We start from the raw sequence: 21,740 nt of genomic DNA on the forward strand, positions 1-21,740 counted from the left end.
AATATATATTCATGAAGAGTGGAACTGGGGCATCTCCGAACCAGTTGTTGGAACGGTGCAAGTCAGTGCCAGGCCATAAAGCGACGTGTGAGACGTTCTAGAGAAAACCCAGCAGCAAGCACATACTCTATGGCCCAACAGGAAGACAGGCTTTTGACTCTCGGTCGAGCTTTCTAACCATAAGACAGCACACGGGACGCTCATGGCTCTCTCGTACCCATTAACAAAGGCTCTGTCTCAAAATTCTCGTCCTCGCCATCGCCCTGCGCAGCCCTGTGTAAGCGGGCTCTAACCTTGCATAGTTCACCAAATTGCGGAAGACCTGGAAGTCTAGGAGACCTCGCGTACAGAGTTATGAAGCCCGCGAAGCCGAGCAGTAAGACCACCATACAAACGAACAAAGTTTGGATCAACCGAACTGCAATCTAGGCTGGGTCAACATGGAAAGACAGAAGCGGGATGTCGGGTAGGACTCACAGATGAAGGCGAAGGTGCCCTGAGCACCGAAGAATGTGCCAATACAACCTTCTCAGCGTCCAATGCCGCGACCCTGACATATCGATGGTTCTTATCGATCGCAAAACTCGTCTCAAATCCGTCCCGCTCCAGCTCTTGGATCGTCACGAACTCATCGTCCTTTACATCCCGCGTCTTCGACGTTTCTAACTTCCAGCTTGTCACTTCCGTCGCTCCATTCCAGCTCACGTACACTTTGCTCTTTCTCACTTTCGCGACCGGCAGGGTCTTCGGCCTGCCCACCCACGGACTCTTGAACACGCGGTACGACTTCACCAAGCCAAAGTCAACGAGCTCAAAGGCGAGATGAGGCGCGAAGTGTGCGCTGCAAAGTACCTCGCCGCCCGCGGAGTACTCCACATAGGTTGGTGAGTTGCCGAACCCGACGAGCACGTTGCTGCTATTCGCAATCACTTGGACCGAGCCTTGAGATACATTGAGAATTTTGTCCGGATGGACGTATTTCTGTACGAGGCTGGTAGTCATCTTCTCCATGTCGAGTCGGATGATCATGCCCTTGCTATGTTGATTGGTACCATGGAAGACGCTGTTAGCGTGGTTGTCGAAGAGGGATATCGTCTTATTACCCAGCCATCTTGCGTGGTGCTGCCAGGCGAAATCGGTTGCATGATCAAGATCTTCAAAGCTATCATTTTTGCCCCCTAGCTGCCACAAGATCTCGCCTGTTTTGGAACTGATGCACATCACGGCGTGGCTGTAACGAGCGGAGATCAGGTAATCCCCAGAGTCCATCTTGTCGACGCTGTTGATGTGGAAGAAGTCGAAGGCGTCCTTCTTGGATTTACCAAACCCGTCTTTGCGGCAGGGCTTGCTGAATACATCGCTCATTCGGATATGATTTGTCGCCCGCCATTCAAAAAGCAAATCACCCGTCTCGATATCGATTTCTTGGAAGACACCATCCTGGATCCAGCAGGTCTTGCCCAAACCTAAATCTGTACAGTCCGCTTTATGTTTATAGTATATCGTGATGAGCGCTGTCCCGTGAGGGGTGAGGCGAAATTCATGAGAGTCTGCTTTGAGGCCTTTACTGTGCGGGTGTATCCTGTGGGCAACTTCGTAGGAAGAGTTGAGCTAAAACGTCAGCAGCTTGCTCAAAGATATATTATGGCGAGGCCTTCCTACAAGCACATATGATTTATGGGAATGCTTGGAATCAGGGGTCTTCTTGGATTTCGTCCAAAAGGTCAAGTAATCCTCGCCCTTGTATCTCTGCACGTCCAAATTCATGGCCTGCTCAAAGTTGTCGTTGTCCATCCATATTAAGTTGCCTCTCGCATCTAGCATGACTGGACCTCGTGCAGAACCTCTCACCGACGGACCCCTCGGCGTGAGGAGGAGGTTCCCAGAGTCGCAACGGGAATCCCATCTTGTTATCTTGGGCGCGGGCGGCTCAAAGTCGACAGTATGGAAATGCTGACGAGGATAGAGGCCGTGGAAGCCCAGATCGTAGGTATTGAAAGAGAATGCACCAACCCAGGACAGGAAGAGTGCTGCAAAGAGCAGGGAGGACCGCATGGTAACGACGCTCCCCAAAGACGCAATGGGGAGAACAACAAAGAGATGCAGGAATCAGATTAGATCTCGAATGCGTGATTGCCGAGGAAGCCGGAGCACTCGGAACCTAACGTCGCCTTCCATCTGTTACTATTGATCTTGTTGGTATTGTCAGATGAGGCCTGATGCTAGCGACGACTTCGCTCCGCAGATGGGCTCCGAGACTTACCAATCACCGCCAGATTTCGTGGACTCTGCAGCTTCCAGGATGGCAACAGGGAGCTCTACAACGGCACGGATGCGGCTCTTGCTGTGTACCTTGCTGTGTACCAATGTTGGCAATGAATCAGTCCGGTTGTGAATGATGCATGACGAGCGTGCTGAACACAAAAGGTCAATACTCGGAGGATGCTTCACGTTGACTTCCGTGTGATCGGCCAGGCTGACGCGAGATCAGGCTCGCAGGACCGCCAAACCCACCGAGCCACCGAGCCACAAGGCCATTCGGATCAGCGAGGCTACGAAGCCAAGCAAGGCCAAGTAACGCCGGTCAAACCTCTGAACCACTTGACAGGGCAAGATGGAGCAGAAACGGATGTGGCCGGCAAGCTTGTTTCCAGCAAAAAGTGGCATTGTCTGGATTCCCAAAACCCGGGAACATTCACACATAACATTGAGGAGTTCGGCCTTGACGTGGGGAAAGCCATCAACTCTACCAGTATAGTTGCTGAGGTGCTGTCGAGCAATCTCTAACTTGCTTGAGATCGAAGCTGTATCGTGGAGGTGCTCCATGTCAGTCAACGCCACTGTTTGCTGGAAAAAAGGCTTGGAGGGCTGTCGGCACTTCATAATGATGAAGGACTGATGCCATGAACCCTCTGTAAATGATGGTCAGACCGTGCGTTGTCATGCACAGGTTCCTAATCGTATGACCTGAAGCGAGATAAGTTGGAGATCGGGACTGGATACTGTAGGCATCTTATAGCCCCTTGGAATCCGAGGCGCCGCGCGGGTGTCTGTCACTGCTCACCTCCCAGTGGCTACAACTGTAACCCCGGAGAATGGGAGATGGTAAGCACCCTCATCTAGCGCCGCCATGATGTATCGACTTCAGGCAAGCAAAGTCCAGTATCGAGGATTAACTCGAACAAGTTTCAGGATACGATTCTACAAATGGACATAATATCATATAATATGTGCTCTGTGCAATCCAGAGGATGATGACTTTGCAAGCGTCTTTGTCCTTCAATCCATTTCCAGGCCGTAAAATCAACCAACTCACCCCATTGTCCCCCTCACCAACAAAACACCAAGCAACAACTACAATACTGCAAGACTCGAAGCTCATATTGGTCCCATCTCTGTAAGCAAGCAAGTCAGTAAAACACCTCCTTCAGCATCAGTTGGGTATAGCGTACTCGTGTTATCTTTGTAAACCCAGAACAACCCCGGAATACCGGCACCATCATTCCTCCCCAATGTCTCGACCTCTTCCCGATGCTGGCTCAGGTAGACTTTGAATTCTTCGGGGCTCATGGTCTTTGCCTTCCTCATCAGTTCGTCGTACGATGTCCGCTCCTCGGTGCTCGTCAAATTGGGCTGCTGGGTCAATTCATAGACCATATTGTTCTTTGCTTCCTTTTCTTTGGGCGTGAGCTTGCTGTGGACCAACGGTGTAGTCGAATTGAGGGAGGAAGTGTCATCGACCTCATCGACGTTGACATGGGATTTTCTGTGGAACATCTTGGAAATCATGCTCCCTCTGCGGTCTTCGCTGCCTTTGCGATGTTCAGAAGACATGGTCTTGAACAATATGTTGGTGTTCGATTCTTCAGTGTACTATGTATTGCTTTAAATGTTCAGGCGTGTGCTGCTTGTTGAGTATGCTATTGTACACGAGCAGGACAGGAGCTTTAAGTAGGATCGAAGAATGCTACAATAGTCAAGTCCATAGCTGCCCCTCTATATCGGGTATGTACTCATCGTGATCGCTTTCGACAATCTGCAACTCGAACGACATCACGTCCTAACCCAGGTACAGTGCCACGGCTAAGGTTTGATCGACGATGAGGCACTAAAAGGCTTCGCCAAAGCTTGAGAAAGCTTGTGCAGGAAATGCGATACTGCAGACTGGGTTTCGGGAGAGACGGCACATTCGTTGATTGGCATCACAGGTATCATCATCCTTCGAGAACACGGGTAGATTGTGAGGGATTCTTCACGAGGTACAGGTATCCAGTGCCTAAAATTATGGGCCACGGGGAGATGGTCATCCTGATCGCTGCCGATCTGTCGGCTGTGCGACTAACGCTTGCACATCCCTTCTTTACATCGATATCCCGCATCTTTGGGCGACATTTTGCCTGTTCTACTAAAATCCGGCAACCACGTGCACTGAAGTCCCCAGGAAAGCTCCAAAATGACTCATGAATAATGCTGCTGAGGGTCACGATGGTCGACCAGTGGTGCTGTGATGCTTCACCAACAATGACTTATGACCGACGAAATTGGATGTCGACGAGTCGCCCATATCGCCAGTTGCCAGAAGGGTGGCCTTGCAGCATACCTATGCAATGCAATGAGTAGAATGACACGGGCTGCTAACATTGGGCACATGAGCCAGCAGCCATCTGTACAGTACTACTCCGCACCGTGAATGGCATGACGTCGAAAGCCGTCCGATCTTTGGGGGACAGCCTCGCCAGTCATTCGAGCACGCGCAACATGGCCGATCATTGCCCTGGTTGATTGAGCCATTTTTCTGGCCTCATTGCTACTTCTCAAGGTCTCACAGCCACACCAGCCTCTAAACCCGAACAAGAGGTTGACTCGTTTTGATTGAAACCTGGCCTGTATTGTTAGACTCGGGGAGGTCTGTGGTCGACTCTCTGTTTGTGACTGCCACCAATTAGAGCAAGAGACTCATGCGCGGGCTTCGGCACTGTATCAACACTCGTTTCCAGGAGACAATTTGGGGCTAGTTAAGGGTCCTCAGCAAGACGGAGAGACCTTTGGGCGCTGTCGGAGCACGCGCGCACGTCAAACGCACGGAAATGGCAATGTGGTTGCCAAACAGTTGGGCTTCAGGAGCACATCTAAAGCTGCTGCTGCTGCTGCTGCTTTCACTTGCCCCAATAGCCCGGAAGCTGGCATGAGCCGGAGCAGAGTGTATCTCCATTGGACAGCGATGTCGATCTGCACAATTTTTCGGAACGGCCGCGCTCTGTTCATTGCTTGTAGCTCGAGATGAGACTCCGGGCCATGCGCCAACATCAATCCTGCATGTTTGGTTTGCTTCAATTCTATGCTCGTCAGCAGATCCTGCTTCAACAATGCGTACAGCCAGGAGCCGTCGTGCTGAAAGGACCGTCTCACTTCCACAAGATCGATTTGCAAAGGTAACAGAGCATTTTGATTGTTTTTGTTTTACACATGCCTTAACTCGAAGACAGGATATCTGGATCCACCGTATGTGCTGCTCGAGCAAGAGCTGACACCGTAGCACTCCGCTTCAAAGAAAAACAAATGTCAAGTTCTCCATCGCTCGTTATTATTTTTGGCACTGATGCATCCCTCACTTCTTGATCTGCGAGACCTTATTCTCCAGTTCCGTTACGTATGAATGAATTCGTTGCACTGCGGCTTGTAGGGCCTGCGCATATTCATGTTAGCAAAGTCACATTTGTACACTCACGCGGGACGGCGTCTTGTTTCCTATGCAGTGCTTGAATGGTATGTCTCCAACGATACACATCTCAGAGCACTTCAGGAGGATGTGGGAAGCTCAGCCGCGGCATTGCACGTACATAGATATCCTCTGTCAACAATTCGTTCGAGACCTTATATTCCTCCAGGATGTAGTAATAGACCGACGCGCCAGCGAGAGTCGAACCGAGAAGGAAGCCGAAGAGTCTGTATACCAGTTCCGTGTCAGCCGTCGCTGTCGTTCCATGCGCCACGGTGCTTGCTCAATGAGCTTGCATGCGGCAAGCGCAAGCTCTCAAGTGGGACGGAACAGCTCTACTCACCCTCCTCTGAATGCGCCGACAGGTCTTTTTACTGGCACTGCCACTGGCTCTGCGAACCGTCTGCTAGATGTCTGAAAGGATCTGGACGCGAAAGAAGTGACGGGAGCTCTGGAGGCTGCGGAGAGTCGGGGAATGAGGAGTCGTGATGCCATGACTGCGGCTGCCTGGATTGAGGGAGAAGATTGGTCAACAACAGAAGCGCTTCGAGTAGAGCTTGCGTTTGTCTTGATTGAGGGATTGTGTGCTGTACAAAAGCCACAGGTACAATGATCGTCAAGGCTGCGGAAGTGCAGGTGGTGATCGGGCAGATTCGCACCTTGACAAGCAAACAGGGTTAAGTGGAGGAGAAGGAGCAGCAAGTTCTCCACTAACTGAATTGAAAAGCCTCGGAGGTGTTTGGGCAACAGCCATCCACGGCCTCCCGCCCCAGAACTCGGCCCGGGGAGAAATCGTGGGCGGTGCAATTCCGCCACCATACTGTACTGTAAGTGACGCCGAAATTGTGGCGCTGAGGAAGACGCCGCCTATTTGCATCAAATTTACGGACTCCAGGGGCCGCACTACCCAGGTAGGTACTGTATAGATTCTTCCAACATGTTTGATAATTGATATGTAGTTGGTATAGGTACAATACACCGAGCGACTAGATGATCACCTCCTCGGAAAAGTCATTAACATGACTCAGTCGTCAAACTGGCAGCCATGCTTAGCCGTCGTCCATCCCATCAACCGGTTGGCAACATCAGAAGCATAGCATCTTGTCGAATAGGCTGCGTCATCCATGTTGTCCTCTGTGATTTTGCCCGAGTCTTACCAGCGGGCTGCTCGGTAATACCGGGCGGCCTTGGTGGTCCCATTCATATGATTGAAGGCTTGGACGAGACCGTTCCCAGTCCGTCCATAGGAGTCATCAGTGTCCAGCGACACGACCCCGTCGACCATCATTTGAATCATCCGGGTCGAAGGACACGGAGTTTCCAGCTTGCCGTTGTCATTGCAGGTGCCGGTGCAGTTGTAGCTTTGGAAGAGGCCACGATTGGAGATGGGAACGGGTGCCTGAGAGACAGTAGTCGGGACGCGGACACAACCGTTTGACTCTTGAAGCATGACGGCTAGAATGTATCTCCGGTCAACTCCACTCGAGGTTTATGGATGCCAGCCAGGATGGTTGCGGTCTCATCAGCGGTATTTGACTCGACGTTGTTCGCGCAACTTTGCCCAATGAAAGGTTCGTTGCGTGACCACATCTTCTCAAAAGACAGCCATGAGTCCATTGTCGGCCACGAATCAGGGTTGCCCGAGTACATGAGATATCTGTCAGGCACGTACAGCAGACCGTCTGTAGGACTTGCTAGAGGTATGGTGGAATTGATCTTCGTCGAGAACATTTCGGCGATGTCGACCGATATGGCAGACACATCGCGCTCAATGTGGTTGTTCTGGATCGTGGCGGCGCAGACGCAACGACTGACCACAAGGGCAGTAATGACTATGGATGTGTGCATGTTATAGTTCTTGCTACACTGTTCTTTTGTCGGCAAACACCTCTTGTCTGGTCGAATTGTTCTGACTTGCACAGGTGACCTCGCCAGTGGTCTCTGTCCTCATATCAATTGCGGACATTGGGTTCTGTGTCCAGATAAAGGTAGCCAGGCAGACCGGGCAGACGGGGTTATCCACGCAAGACACATCTGCACAGCCCGGTGAAATACACCAGCTGTGTAGCATTTCTGCGTTGCTCTGCATCGCGAAAGTTCGATGTATTTGAGTCGGAGACTTCAGGTTTTGTAATTCTGCGACCAGATCTGTTAATGTAAGATGCTTGAACAAGCCTGTCTGGGCAGAAGGTTAGAGGTTGTCGTGCACGGACACGATAAAATTCGACATTCAACAAACACATGGAACATGCTGTAGCTTTATGACGGCTAAGAGGCAGGGCTAGACTTCTGTCTGCTCGAACCTCTTTCGTCTTCTTGACCACTTCCAGCACAGCGGTGCAACGTAACACCGGGTTCAAAGATTGTACAGGCCTTCAATTCCATGATTGATTGAGCGTGGACCATGAAGAATGTGAATTTTTGCGTGCTACTCGAGCTCTTGCGGACAAAGTCTGGTTCCATGAACAGGGAGAAAACGGTTTTGTGGCTGATGGAAGTAGCATTGGGACCAACATAGGTGGTACATACTTTGTTCAGAAAGCCGGTCTCTAGTGATATAATGATGGAGGCTTCCCTGAAGATCTGGGGCATTGCACTCATCACCGCAGCTTCGCAATCATCTAGAGAGTACATTCAATGAGCCTAGAGGTCATGTCGTTAGAACAGGGCCAGTCCACAGAGTCGAGTAAAATATGCTCAGCACTTACCGACTTGTTGATACTGCCCTCAAGTGCGCGTCCCAGATATCTCACCTCATCACCATCGACATCCTCGTCTACTTCCTCGTCGTCGGCCTCTTCCACCGAGAGCGGCAGTACGACGTCCACTCACTCTCAATGCTCATCAGCATCATGATGGAATAGCGATGGCGATGACTGCGCGGCCGTAAAACTGTACATTCGACGTGGCCGCCATTGGCACCCGGTCGCGCAGGGGAAGGTGCCACTCGAATTGAGGGATCTGGTTCTGTACCCGTGTTCTTGCAACACATCAACGTTGCAACGGAGTTGCAGTCACGAAATTGATGATAGCATCCCAAGATCTCGATTATTGCCAAAACTTATCATTGAAGACGTTCCCGGCAGAAAACCACTGATGGTGGCAGATCTCAATCAATGCGCCATACCTCAGATTTTTTCGAAGGGTTTCGTCCTCAGTTCCTGGACATCTAGTCTTGGGCGGGGTGCAGATGAGCATGTCGGACGTCGAGCGGTACCTACCTATCTTGTTGAATATTGCAACCTCAGTTCGACTTCAGAGAAGGACCGCTTGTTCTTTGGCCAATATATCTCGTGGCTTTCGAGATGAAGGGTACTAGGTAGGCAAGGTCTGTTGTGGCACGACAACATGATTGCTTATTGGGGAGGCGATTGAGCTGCTTCGAAAAGGTTGGAGCACAATCTTTTGTTTGGTGTCCAAAAGTAGTGATATGATAGAGTAACGATTGAGACTTCATGACCAACATGCTACATATCGTGCGCTTTAGCGGATGGGAGCGAGAGGTATCCGAGGCTCATCACAATCGGTGCTGCGTTGTGGTAAAGGTTTATCAGGGCACCCAGAAGGACGTTGGCAGTGGTAGAAAATGATCACCCCGGATGCCAAGCATGCACGGTCTAAAAAGGTTTGTTACTTGCTGTTACTGTAATAATTTCGCGTCTTTATTGCCCTTGGCAGCAGATCGATCTTGAGAAACAGAATCTGACAAAGCTACACGTTACTACTGCTGCTTTCTCGAGTGGTAATCTGTGGCTGCACAGCGGTCGTAGGTCGAGTCTGCGGGCGAGATTATTTCTTCGCAGAAATGGCATCTGATGTCCCAGAGCAAGTCTTTCAAGATACAAACGTGTACACTAGGAGAACCCCTGGCCGTGGCAATGCTACATTCTGCAGCAAAAATGTCAAGGCGAAATCACAGCTCATGTATGTTGCAAAGCCGCTCATAGTGGCACTGGAAACAGCTGAACTTCTTACCCACTGCTATTTTTGCTTTCGGACTTCTGGAGAATCTGGTTTGCCATCTTATTCCCTTGAACAAGCCCGATCTTTGAAAACGTGCAGTGGTTGCAAAGTAGTCAGATTCTGTGATCAGGTGAACTGCTTCCCCAGTTTTCCAATCGAACACATGCTAATGCCATCGAAGAAATGCCAGAGACAAGCCTGGTCTGCTTATCACCGTCTGGAATGCAAACTGTTCGCAAGGCTGCACCCACGCATTCTCCCAACTAACGTTCGGGGCATCGTACGCTTACTGAAACAGCAAGAGGCAGGAAAACTGGCTGAGGGTGAATGGGTGCGGCTTCTTGCATTAGAAGCTCACCTGGATCAGCTTCGCAAGGAAGGAGGTGAGCGCTGGGAGGATCTCATGCTGATGGCGCAAGCGACCAAGTCCTACTCCGGATCCGAGCAGAGCCTTGAACTGATTTTACGGTTGATTTGCATAGTAAGACCACCTTCACGCCCCTCTTAACGCTATGCACACTGATATTTTTTTAGCTGACTGTCAATGCCTTTACGCTTACAAGCCCAACTCTTGACCCCTTAGGCCTGGCCTTACATCCAAGTACAGCTCTACTGAATCATTCCTGTGACCCAAATGCCTTCGTACGATTCCAGGTGTTACCGGCATCACAGCAACCAGGCTTCGCGGAGCCCGGCGGCATATCGATACATGCGCTACGGGATATCTCAAAGAATGAGGAGATCACGCTGTCATATGTCGACAACACCTTGCCTCTTGAGAATAGACGAGGAGAGCTCATGGAAAGGTACTTCTTCAGATGTTGGTGCAATCTCTGCGCGAGAGGTTCCAACACCACAAGGGACAACCTCCACCAGACCAATAGCATGCTCTCAGATCAAAATGGAAGCAACCTGCTGGCCTCCAAGTCTCTTCGAGTGGGGCGCGACGCCATAGCATTGCTCCTGGACATTGAGTCGCATCCAGGAATGGAACAAACTCGGGTTGACGATCTCAACAGCATCATGGCTGACTTGGCTGGAACAGCAGTCTGGCCCCTTTATCGTTACCCGTGGCCGCAACTTCGTCACCTCCTGCTGCTTGGGCTACTCAGCTCCAATCGATATTCGGAAGCTCTGTCACAATCAGCTATTCTCATGCGAGCTGTCTATCCGGTGATGCATGAGCAGCAACATCATCCGATTCGCATGGCGCAGCTGTGGGTGCTGTTGAGTATATGCTTGTACTGCCTCGAGGCAGGAATCCAAGGCGACGGCTCGATTGGGGAGGCCAGCAGCAGGTTTCGCATGCTAGGACTATTGCACTGCGTGCTGATTGAGATTATTTATCGGGTCTCGCATGAAGGTGCCAGAATCAATGGCGCCTTCGAAGACTCGATTGACCAGGCATATAAAACCATCGCAAGCGTAAGTGGTTTCTGGCCAGAATATCAACAAAAGAAGGGAACTGTTATCAAGGCAACAGCTTTGTGGCTGGACAACCAGATACGTGATCAGCTGCGAAAGGAAGGAGTGTCACAAGAAATCATCGATTTGTCGTCCCGGGGCGGAGCAACGCTGACCCCAAGCTGATGCATTTCGGCCCCCAAAAGTTGAAAGCGGCAAGCTGGGGGGTACTCGGCTTGTCGGCTTCTTAGCCTCGAAGATCAACATCCCGCCTAAGGAGGGATCGTCACATCGACTGACTGATGCCTAAACACTACAATGCTACCTCAGATGTCGGTTGCCAAGTTTGAACATCGGTGCATGTTTCTCTTGCTTCATAGCCAGAACTCTCAACGCTTGGCTTCAGGTGTTCTCCAGTATCTCATCGTTGGTCGCCATGGATACCCCGGAGTATATCAATGCTCCCAAAGAAGCCTCCAACGAAGTGTCAAAGACATTCTTCCAAAATGCTTCCGCACCACGTGTTAGCACGGATGCCGCTTTATTCAATGCTATACAGAAAGAGCACCCGAGCGTCCCCATCACCGTCGTTCCCGATGCCTATGCCAACCTGAAGTCCTACGCCGCAGCGGGACATGCAGGAATCGAGACGATCAGACAAAACGACGCCGACCAGAAGATCTGGCCCGACTCACTAAGGTGGACTATTTTCTTGCCGCCCGCCAGACGTCTTGGTGGCAGCAATGGTAAATTGGCTGAACTAACACATTTTGGATCCTACCTGTACAAGTGGAACGACATGTCTTTTCTGGTCTACTACGCTATCGGACGGGACGGAGTCAGTGCCTATCCGCAAACACGCAATCAGTACATCTTGGGCGACAAGGCGGCGGTCCAGGCCCTTACCATAGCAGCCGGTAGATGGAGTTCAACGGTTCATGCTGAAGTGTGGGTGTTCAACCGAGGTATCTGGATGAAGGACCGACTGCTATTCGAGAGCGTGCAGAAGTCGCGATGGGAGGATGTAATTCTCGACGAAGATATGAAACTGGATCTCCTCGACACGGTCGAGCGCTTCTTTGACTCACAAGAGCAGTACGACCGTCTTCGTGTGCCGTGGAAGCGGGGCGTCATCTTCTACGGACCTCCTGGCAATGGAAAGACAATCTCCATCAAAGCAACTATGCGTTCACTGCATGAGCGAAAGTCCCCTGTCCCAACACTGTACGTCAAAACACTCATCAGCTTTGTGCCGTCCGTGTACAGCATCGAGGCCATCTTCAGCAAGGCCCGCCAAGAAGCGCCGTGCTATCTGGTCTTTGAGGATCTTGACAGTGTGGTGACAGACAATGTGCGCAGCTTCTTCTTGAACGCAGTCGACGGCATATCTCCAAACGACGGGATCTTTATGATTGGGTCCACTAATCACCTTGACCGTCTGGATCCGGGTATCGCGAACCGTCCTTCACGCTTTGACCGGAAATTCTTCTTTCCCAACCCGAGTTATGACCAAAGAGTACAGTACTGCAAGTACTGGCAGCGGAAGTTGAGCGACAAAAAGGACGTTGAATTTCCAGATGAGATATGTGAAGCCGTTGCGGAGATCACTGAGAAGTTCTCGGTAAGTGCTCGTTTTTTCCTAATCATGCAGCGTGATGCTTGTTGATATTGCCGCTGTGCTGTCGGGCAAATTTTCTGACGTTTTGACAGTTTGCATATATCCAAGAAGCATTTGTTAGTGCTCTACTGTCCATCGTGAAGGACAAAGGTAGGCATAAGGCTGTGCAAAAGCACGAAATGGAAGATCTGGAAGAAGCTTGGGAACTTCTTGAGGTTGCTGATGGGAGTGCTGACCAAATAGCAACGGCGCTCAAGGACAAAGACTTGGAGGATTACGTCCTCTGGCGGAATTTAAAACGCCAGATCGAGAAGTTGAGGAAAGAACTACGTGAAGAGAAATGAGGTTTGGGACAATTTGACAATCCGGCTTGCAGCATGTTTGCGAAGTGCTCAATCCCATGCGCAAGGACCCTTTTTGCCCCAGTCGGTTTCTATCCTTCACATAGCGTGTCAACCTCCCCGCAGTCTTCTCCGGACGGTTTCGTCCGAAAGCATCTTTTCTGCGACAATCCGTGCCTCTTTTTTACTTTGTGGATGACTGCAACACCTTTGGCCCTGTAGGAGTCGGGCCGAATGGTGAATGTGAACGTTCAATACATGTAACGCTTAGAAACCTTTGAATAGGTACAAGGTAAACCCCCCGCAATACTCGGCTTCTTTTTTGCTCTTGATTACAAGCAGTGAGTCGAACATGTCTATCGTGGTTCTGGTCACGGGTGGTAACAATGGCATCGGCCTTGCTACTTGCCAGCTCTTTGCTGCCCAGCCGAACTACCACTGTATCATGGCCAGTCGCTCTCTTGAGAAGGGCAAAAAAGCAATTGCGTCTATCCACTCTTCGTCTACGAAAGCATCCAGCTCTATCTCCCTGGTTCAGCTTGACGTCACCTCCGACACTTCCATCGCCGCGGCCGTAGAAGATATCAGAGCCAAGCACGGCCACCTAGACGTTCTCGTCAACAACGCTGGTGTCTGTCCTATGGACTTCTCTCGCTCCATCCTCCGCGACTGCCTGGAAACCAATGCAATCTCGCCGGCGATGGTGACGCAGGCCTTTGCACCGCTTCTGCTTCAGTCAAAAGGCACACCTCGTTTGATCTACGTTTCCTCACAGCTAGGCTCTATCCAGATGCGCGGCGATCCGGAGAATGTTGCGTATAACGAGGCCTATAAGACGTATCGCACCAATAAGGCGGCGCTGAATATGCTTGCGGCATGTGATGCTTGGGAGTACAGGGGTAAGGTAAAGGTGTTTGCCTTCTGTCCGGGCTATGTGATCACGGATCTGGCTGGGCAGCGAGAGGACAAAGAGAAGGCGGGCATTGCAAAGAGTCCGGATGAGAGTGCGAATGGTCTGTTTACTATTGCAGAAGGCAAGAGAGATGGGGAGAATGGATTGTTCTTGCACGATGAGAAACCTGGGGAACTGTATCCTTGGTAGAGCCGTCATTGTTGCCACGGCACCGTCGTCGGATACATTGTTCTAAGTTGGTGTCAATTCCTCGCAGCAGTGTGAGCCTGCCCAGAAGGGTTTCCGCTTGTGTCTAATCCGTGTTTCACTCGGGTCGATATGCTGGTAATAAGTCTCGCAGTCAATTCTCAGACCTGCTTGTCGCCTAAGATGCACATGTCGTCATACAAAAATGCGGAGGTGCGCATCTAGCACTCATGGTTCACCCTAGCCACTACCGCCGAGCACAAAGCCACCAATCCGTCGATATGGCGTGCTTCGAGGAGGTCTGTATCCTTACTCGTTCTCTGACAACCTCAAACTTCTTCTCTCCTTTCTTATTTCACAGTCATGTTATGCACTTACGATGATCTTTCATACATATGAACGCCGAACAAATCAACCGCACAGAAACTGTGGAAACTGGGATCTAGTTCCGACCTCTCATTAGCTAACCATATACTAAGGGACGATACCTATGCTATGCATGTTCTAACCATCTAGATGGCAGTTCATCGTGCCTGCTTCACGAAAACCGATTTCAAACCCAATGCCGTCCTGCTCACTCGCGTTAAGAAAATCCATCATCATCAAACATATCAATACCGTCGCCATGATCCTGACTATGCATTCTCCTTCACCTCAAATAACATTGCTCACATCTCGTCGTTCATTTTCACATCTCAGACACACTACTACACAATGCTGGTGTTGCCCTGGGACTTCTCCATTCCGTTGAACAAGAACAGAAACGTCACGACCAGTTTGCCGACTGCCGAAATCAGTATGGCAAATGCCGAGCCAACCTCGCGATAGATGTATGCACCAAAGAAGCCACCAGCCACCAGGGCAGCAAGAAAGCTAGCTCGTCGTGTCCTCGGACGGTTGTGTACCGCAAGGAGATTCTTGTCAATCAAAAGGTCCACCCACGCAGCCGTCGCCATGGCTGTGCTTATCTCGGTCATAGCCAAAGACCTCGACAGCACTACCTGGCTGCCAGATGCGAAGGCGAGCAGTCCAATCACGATCATAGTATGCGGACTCTCCAAATGCACACCGTGTGTGTACTGCAGCGCCACTGCGATGAAGACCAATCCTGTCTGGAAGAAGTTGCAAAACACTATCCAGACGCGAGAGCGTGCCCCTATAATGTGGCTCAACTGTCCCGTCACATATCCTGCCAACAGAAAACATCCCAACGACATTCCAATATTTGCAGTCACGAATAACTTGTGTGTTACATCTGGCAACAACACCGCCATCGCCAGCATGACCGTGTTACCAGTCTGGTTCGAGGCGAAGCAATGGTAGTCTGGGAACGTCGTGACATCTTGGATGCCGGTGCAGAAGGTGAGGATGAGGAGTTCGACCTCTGCGAAGATGGTCACCTCGATAGGACTCGAGAGGTGTCGCCGAAGTCGGGCGACGAAGCAATCCGACTTGCCATCTTGTGGGCGACTGTCTCCCGTTTGTATTGGGCCGTCCGCGCTGGTCTTTTGAGATGTATGGACAGAAGGTTCGTTAGAGGAAAGTACAACTACGCTATCAGACGTGGCCATGGTTCCAAAGACGATGGTGCAAGAATATTGTTCCTATGGGCAAGAAATGTTGTCGATGTCGAAGATCATCTTGTGTGCGCTGCGGCGTGAGAGGGCTGACTCTGCTCTCATCACCAGTGGACATTTTGTCCCAATAGGGGCAGCAAACAGCAATTCGGCTGCTTGCGGGCTTGGTCTCCGTCCTTCCGCGCCAACAAAATACAGCGCGGGCAATGACTTCGCGGGTGTTCGGGGTCTACGTTCGGTGGAGAAAAGGCCTCAAAAATTGAACACTCCAACCGCCAAGCAGGTGACCCGCAACACTACTTGCGGCGGTGAACCAAAGGCCGGAAAGAACACCAAGGACTCTACAACGTCATCATGCCAGCCAACATCTATCGGTCCATGTTCTTGTCAAGATCGTGCTTCGAAAATGGATGCAACGAACACCAAGTGTTCGGATCCAGTATATGCACGGGCAGCGTCTCGTTCTCCCGTACTCGGGTATGTAAGCCGCATGTATGCGCGCTTGGCACCTACGGACTTCCTGTCCTAGCTCCAAGTCTGTGATCGTGCGCCATGTGACATGGGCTGTCCGACCGCAATTGTGACACAACTACTAAGCAGGTAAATCTGCTTCCTGTCCTCGGCAAGTCTGTGCCGAAACAAAATCGGGGAACCAGGCCATAAAGGAATGAGGACAGTCGGTGAGTTGGTGCGTTGTCCGAAAGTCTAGATGCGCCGGTTTTCAGGCTTATATGCAGCTTCCTCCCAATGGTTTACATCTAACATTTTCTCAATACCACGAAAGGGAATCGGATTTATCTTGGACAATGTGCTCGCACCACATATTGCCCCTGGACTGTCGCGAGCAACTCTATTGCGCCGAATGCTTCTCACCGCGAGACGTTAAAAGCACGCTTTCACTGAATGCCGCGGAAGAGGCGATGAAAAAACGACCAGGCTGATTTCTACTTTCGTTATCATTGCTCATATCTCCTGTACGCCTTGCTAATCATCCGGTACAAGGCGCCTGCTAGCAATGAATTGATATGAACAATCATAGCAACATACATAATTGACATCGTCCTCAAACCACACCATCACTCTATCCGGTGAATTTACTCTTCGCTCTCAGGTATGGCCCAAAGGAATATAATCCATGCATTCCGATGATACCAATGACCGACAATCCCGCCACGAGTGTGACACCTTTCCCAATCCCTAAGTTCATATACATTTGTCTGGAGAACTGCACGAAGGCAGCAGCAGTCATGGACCTGCAGAAATCGTTGGCTGCGAACAACGATGCGACATAGCGAGGATACGCAAGCGCAACGTAACACACGAGACTCTGAAACGTCCAGAAGGACGTGGTCGCGAAAATTGGAATCCCAATGGTTGGCACAATCCAATGGATGTCGCTTCGGGCCGTCCATGCAAAAATCAGAAGGCCAACCGGCAGACCCCAGACTCCGATCAGACCTGGGCGCAGCCACTCTTCTTGCTCGACCGGGTGTCCCCGATGCTCGTGGTACTTTCTGGAACGCGGGATGAAGTAATGGCGAAGGTACACAGCGTAAGTGATGATGGCGACAACACACCCGATGACCAGGCCGGCGAAGATGAGACCCATGGCACCGAGCGACATGCGATAAACTCCCAGGTAAACGAGCGGGAACGCCTCGAAAAAGGAATAGTACGTTGCGTACACCAGGGCCCCATAGATACATGCGTATGCGATGGCAGGGTCCTTGACGCTGATCTCCAGCGGCTTGATCATGGCTTCCGTCAAGGCGGCGCCGAATCGCAGCGGCTTCAGTTCCGAGACCGCCAAGTACATTTTGTTGCCTGTGGCCTTGCGGAGGCGTTTGGCGCGACTCAGAAGGATGGTGTTCGGGTTCGTCTCGGGCAGGAACGGCAAGAACATCAGAATAATGCTGGCCATTATAACCACCTCGTACAATGGCCACCGCCAGTTGCTCACGACGGCGTACCCGGCAAGCAGCGGCCCGAATGCTGGACCACAGTACATCGCGCCGACCCAGAAGATATATCCGTATGGAGCGCTGTAGATGTCATAGACGTCTTCAATCGAGGCCGCTCCGCTAGCGAGGCACGGGCTGCCAAAGAATCCTTGCAGGAAACGTAGGACGATGATACCTGGGAAATTGTCCACGAAGCACAAGGCGATCGACATGGCGAAGAAGACGATGAACGAGTACAGGTACGGTGGATTTCTCCCGATCCAGGCGACCTCGCTCAGTGGGCTGAAGAACATTGGTCCCAAGCCATCTAGGAAGTGTCAGTCAAGACGTCTGTGTGCAGGCTTTGGAGGGCGACTTACATCCGACGACGTACATTGACAGGCCAAGGCTTGCCATGACAATGGAGACGTCGTATCTCTTCACGATGAACTCTGCAGTTGGTGTGATGATCGAGGCTGTGAGGTAGACGACGAAAGTGTACAAGTTGATCAGCGTCAAGGTATACATCTTCTTTCCCTGGGACCAGTTGCGGGGGTTGTCCTTATCGTTGGAAGTCCACGATACAACGATGGCTTCACCGACATCTTTCTCCGATGAGCTTTCGGAGGTCAGTCCGTTGCTTGCGGTCTCTTTGGTGGCGATCTTGGATAGGGTCTTCTCGAGGTCTTCAATATTGGTGACGGGCAGTGTCTCTGGCACGGCGGGCATCTGCTGAGGTTCGAAGCTAGGAAGTTCTTCAGGATATGCCAACCATGACTTGAAGCCGACGGCTCGTAGTAATTGACCAGCAGAGGTATCTCTGATGGGGTTTGCCATTATGAAGGGCGGATGTCAATGTGTGTGAAAGAGAAGTCTTCGCTTATGCTTGTGGCGTCCATTGCCACAAGGGTTGCGATCTCAGGGGTTATATATATTCATACCTGTCCGTCAGAAAAGAACTTGACACCCAGGCATAGTGCACATACCGACAATTCCGTCCCATAAGGCTGGCTGAAGCTGAACGGAGGGACGGGATAGCCTTTACACCAGCATGTGGGTTGCAGCCGCATACGGGCCACATGCAGCGTCTCGAAGCTGCTCATTGGGATCGCGCAGAATCATGCTTTACTAAACAGGTCGAGGCTGGACGTCGAAATCGACAGCAAACAACAAACGGTTTCCCAAGAGGGTTTGGTCTGGAACCGCCATAGCGGCTGAGCCAGGCTTGGGCAGTTATCCATTCGGGGTGATTGGCCAGTCTTTAGGCGATACTGCTTGCAGAGATCTGCCCAGACTCTAGGCCTCACTAGCCCCAGACCTGCCGTGTCGCCTAAGAGCATCGGCGACGATATCCGCCCGTGGCTTGCTGAAATCTCCCCTACTGCGTGGTAGGGCTGTGCTGCGGTAGGGGAGCCAAAGGGTTGGCAGCTGGCTAATTAGCGGCCAGCTCCTGCTATTCGTGAACATGTTGTCCATTTCCTCTTCAAGCTATATCGCGGTTTTGGGCAAGCCGGCACGTCAAGTGCAAATTGCTAGCCTTGCTAACTTTCTGTTCAGATCCTGTTTTAGATTCCTATCCGTCTTGCTGCTGAATACTGTGGCGCTTGGCAGTTTCCCAAAGAGTCAACCGGTGGCTATTTTCTCCATGGCCTGTCAAGCTAATCTGCATCTTTCGATCGACTCTCAAAGCCTCAGGACCGTACAATGATCAGGCCCGGATTTACGTGCCGATAGACGGCCGAGTGCTTGGGTGGCATCGTACTCGTGTATTTTGCATTCCAGTGGTTGGATGCTTGTTGATCGATGTGCAGGGACTTTTGGCCAGGCCTGCGAAAAGTCTGCTACCTGAGCAGTGGATGCCCAAGAGTTGTCCAACATCAGGGACGGCACACTCGTACTTCTGGGCCACTGGCAACGAATCAAGCCTTTCCTTGACCACGATGCACCTGACATCCATCAGACGTATAGCTGCTGGTCTGCACATTACCAGAGACATTACGGGATGTGCTCTGAAGTAATGACCTGCAAGGACGGCATGAGTACAAAGACCTTGTTGTCTGCACTTCATTTTCGATTCCGATCATGCTTGAATCGACCACCTGTGAGATGGTAAGTGGCTACTGATAATGCATAGCCTAGTGAGCCATCCACGAAGAGTTCCCGCGACGGTTCTTGTAACGTCTAGGCCTTCGTCGCCAGAACTGATCTCTTTGTCGGAAATGCCGATCTAAAGGTCATGCAGGGCTTGCGCAGCACATGCCTGTCTACTTGACAAGGGCGCTGCTTGCCTGGCTTGATTTTGCATCAGGTTAAGGACGAGTCAAGCTGCATTGCTGCATTTGGTAGGTGTCGAAATTGGCAAGCCGCCCCACGGCACATGCTTGCCGACAAGTCCGACCTTGAGGTTAAGAAGCTCTCAGGTATACGAACAGTGTACGAAATACGGGTCTCCCTGCACCTTCTTCGCCCAGCTCTGTCAATCCTATCACGAATCCTATTTGAGAGACTGCCGCATCTTTGCAAGAAACCTGTCCCAGGCCTCCAATGCTTTGACCATCGCCTCCGGTTTTAGGGTGAAATGAACCCTCACATAACCTCGCAATGCTGTCTGTCTCTCGTCCCCGAAGCAAAGACTGCCGGGACTGAATAGCAGTCCTTCTTCCTGGAGTACCGCACGACAGAACTCCACATCGTCCATGGGCTTACCATTCGAAGACAGCCGGATGAACGCGGTTGAAGCAGCAGTTGGTTTGTTCCACGACAATGTATCGCTGTGCTCGTTGACGAATGCCTCCAACAGTTGCAGGTTCTTCTGAGCATATTCGAGATGTCTCTTGAGTATGGCCGGCCGGCACCGATCGCCCAGAACTTCTGTGGCGATGACTTCGTCAATGACACTCGCTGACTGGAAGGTATATTGACGAGCATTCACGAGTAATTCGAACAGAGTCTCGTCTCGACATACGATCCATCCTATTCTGACCCCAGACAGCCCCCATGCTTTGCTCATCGACCCAGTCACGACCACTTTGCCGTACTCATGCTCCACGAACGACGGGACCATCTTTTCTCCTTGGACAGCGTGGAACAGTGGCCTGAAGATTTCATCCACGACCACAATGAGGTTGTGCTCGCGAGCAATCTCGAGTATCCGAGATTGCATGACCACGTCAATATGTGAGCCAGTGGGGTTGTTGGGATTATTCAACACGAGCATCTTCGTGTCAGGTCTGATCAGTTTGCGGAGCTCTCCGACATCAAGTCTCCAGCCATTACTGGCGTCGAGCTCCCATCGCGAGACCTCGCAGGGAAAGCCCTTGGGAAGACCGGGAAGTTGGCCATAGGTGGGATACACGCATATGACATGGTCGCCGACACCGAGAAGAGCTTGGAACACGGTCAGATTGGCGCCCGTGGTCCCGATAGCCGTGATGATATGCTCTGGTAAGACACCCTTTTCCTTGTCGTAGAGGCCTGCAATAGCGTTCCGCACGGCAGGAGTGCCCTGGCGTAAGTCGCCGCCTAGCTTGAGAGACCGGAAGTTCAGCGCCTTCTCCGTTGCATTTGGGTCCGAAGAGATTGCTATGAGGTCCTCGATCGACAGACTGGGAGTAGCACTGCCTGCAAGAACATGCTTTGCCTGGACTGCGTTCTCATCGATGTACTGTAGACCGGAAATTGCGTCAGCTTATCTGAATGCATTGTCCCCCGGATGATGAATAATTTTGCCTACCTTCGGAAGTTCGAAGATGGGCAATTTGCCCATTGTGGAAATAGTGCTGGCCCTGACTGGTGGTCACTGCTTGATAGGTGCTATTCGTAGGAATCACTGAATAAGATCTGTGTCCAGAGGTGGGATTGAAATGGTACTCATTATTCTGAGTCATGTACTTCTGATATACTGGAGGCCCTAGTGCGCCCTTCCCGGTGACGTTTGAAAGCGCAGCGGAGCATTGTAGACTTAAGGGCGCGCTTGATCGCTATTTTGGGTTAGTCCTACGGTCTTCCACGCCCAAAACGGCCTGGTCATAGGCATGCAGCCAATGACCAAAACCTGGTACTGTAGAACGTCACCCTTC

General features: G+C 51.3%; 9 protein-coding genes across 9 annotated transcripts; 3 read left to right on the forward strand and 6 right to left on the reverse strand.

Moving 5' to 3' along the window:
- Window positions 1–107: 107 nt before the first annotated feature.
- Window positions 108–2,184, reverse strand: EDD37DRAFT_429486 (ASST-domain-containing protein). The gene is made up of 3 exons (XM_062812650.1): window positions 1,663–2,184; window positions 478–1,611; window positions 108–425 (listed from the first exon to the last, which is right to left on the reverse strand). Exons 1-3 carry the CDS (start codon window positions 2,053–2,055, stop codon window positions 201–203), a joined length of 1,752 nt encoding a protein of 583 aa, XP_062669459.1. The 5' UTR covers window positions 2,056–2,184; the 3' UTR covers window positions 108–200.
- Window positions 2,185–5,494: 3,310 nt separating this feature from the next.
- Window positions 5,495–6,856, reverse strand: EDD37DRAFT_429313 (uncharacterized protein). The gene is made up of 3 exons (XM_062812649.1): window positions 6,063–6,856; window positions 5,841–5,946; window positions 5,495–5,686 (listed from the first exon to the last, which is right to left on the reverse strand). Exons 1-3 carry the CDS (start codon window positions 6,536–6,538, stop codon window positions 5,609–5,611), a joined length of 660 nt encoding a protein of 219 aa, XP_062669460.1. The 5' UTR covers window positions 6,539–6,856; the 3' UTR covers window positions 5,495–5,608.
- A 29-nt stretch (window positions 6,857–6,885) lies between these two features.
- On the reverse strand, window positions 6,886–7,808 carry EDD37DRAFT_429557 (uncharacterized protein). Its single transcript, XM_062812651.1, has one exon. The coding sequence runs from the start codon at window positions 7,565–7,567 to the stop codon at window positions 7,175–7,177; it is 393 nt and encodes a 130-aa protein (XP_062669461.1). The 5' UTR covers window positions 7,568–7,808; the 3' UTR covers window positions 6,886–7,174.
- A 1,578-nt stretch (window positions 7,809–9,386) lies between these two features.
- EDD37DRAFT_429585 (SET and MYND domain-containing protein) lies at window positions 9,387–11,397 on the forward strand. The gene is made up of 3 exons (XM_062812653.1): window positions 9,387–9,812; window positions 9,864–10,163; window positions 10,217–11,397. Exons 1-3 carry the CDS (start codon window positions 9,525–9,527, stop codon window positions 11,270–11,272), a joined length of 1,644 nt encoding a protein of 547 aa, XP_062669462.1. The 5' UTR covers window positions 9,387–9,524; the 3' UTR covers window positions 11,273–11,397.
- On the forward strand, window positions 11,398–13,223 carry EDD37DRAFT_429581 (vesicle-fusing ATPase). Its single transcript, XM_062812652.1, has 2 exons — window positions 11,398–12,707; window positions 12,797–13,223. The coding sequence occupies exons 1-2, from the start codon at window positions 11,523–11,525 to the stop codon at window positions 13,046–13,048; spliced, it is 1,437 nt and encodes a 478-aa protein (XP_062669463.1). The 5' UTR covers window positions 11,398–11,522; the 3' UTR covers window positions 13,049–13,223.
- Window positions 13,075–14,173, forward strand: EDD37DRAFT_429614 (short chain dehydrogenase). The gene has a single exon (XM_062812654.1). It carries the CDS (start codon window positions 13,398–13,400, stop codon window positions 14,145–14,147), a length of 750 nt encoding a protein of 249 aa, XP_062669464.1. The 5' UTR covers window positions 13,075–13,397; the 3' UTR covers window positions 14,148–14,173.
- A 331-nt stretch (window positions 14,174–14,504) lies between these two features.
- EDD37DRAFT_429664 (uncharacterized protein) lies at window positions 14,505–16,215 on the reverse strand. Its single transcript, XM_062812657.1, has one exon. It carries the CDS (start codon window positions 15,713–15,715, stop codon window positions 14,852–14,854), a length of 864 nt encoding a protein of 287 aa, XP_062669465.1. The 5' UTR covers window positions 15,716–16,215; the 3' UTR covers window positions 14,505–14,851.
- Window positions 16,216–16,704: 489 nt separating this feature from the next.
- On the reverse strand, window positions 16,705–18,624 carry EDD37DRAFT_429913 (MFS transporter). Its single transcript, XM_062812658.1, has 2 exons — window positions 18,042–18,624; window positions 16,705–17,989 (listed from the first exon to the last, which is right to left on the reverse strand). Exons 1-2 carry the CDS (start codon window positions 18,496–18,498, stop codon window positions 16,803–16,805), a joined length of 1,644 nt encoding a protein of 547 aa, XP_062669466.1. The 5' UTR covers window positions 18,499–18,624; the 3' UTR covers window positions 16,705–16,802.
- A 1,318-nt stretch (window positions 18,625–19,942) lies between these two features.
- On the reverse strand, window positions 19,943–21,739 carry EDD37DRAFT_429634 (pyridoxal phosphate-dependent transferase). The gene is made up of 2 exons (XM_062812655.1): window positions 21,395–21,739; window positions 19,943–21,325 (listed from the first exon to the last, which is right to left on the reverse strand). Exons 1-2 carry the CDS (start codon window positions 21,425–21,427, stop codon window positions 20,156–20,158), a joined length of 1,203 nt encoding a protein of 400 aa, XP_062669467.1. The 5' UTR covers window positions 21,428–21,739; the 3' UTR covers window positions 19,943–20,155.
- Between the last annotated feature and the right edge of the window lies 1 nt (window position 21,740).

The sequence above is a fragment of the Exophiala viscosa genome (genome assembly GCF_022695815.1).
Source record: "Exophiala viscosa unplaced genomic scaffold EDD37scaffold_6, whole genome shotgun sequence".
Classification (NCBI taxonomy): domain Eukaryota; kingdom Fungi; phylum Ascomycota; class Eurotiomycetes; order Chaetothyriales; family Herpotrichiellaceae; genus Exophiala; species Exophiala viscosa.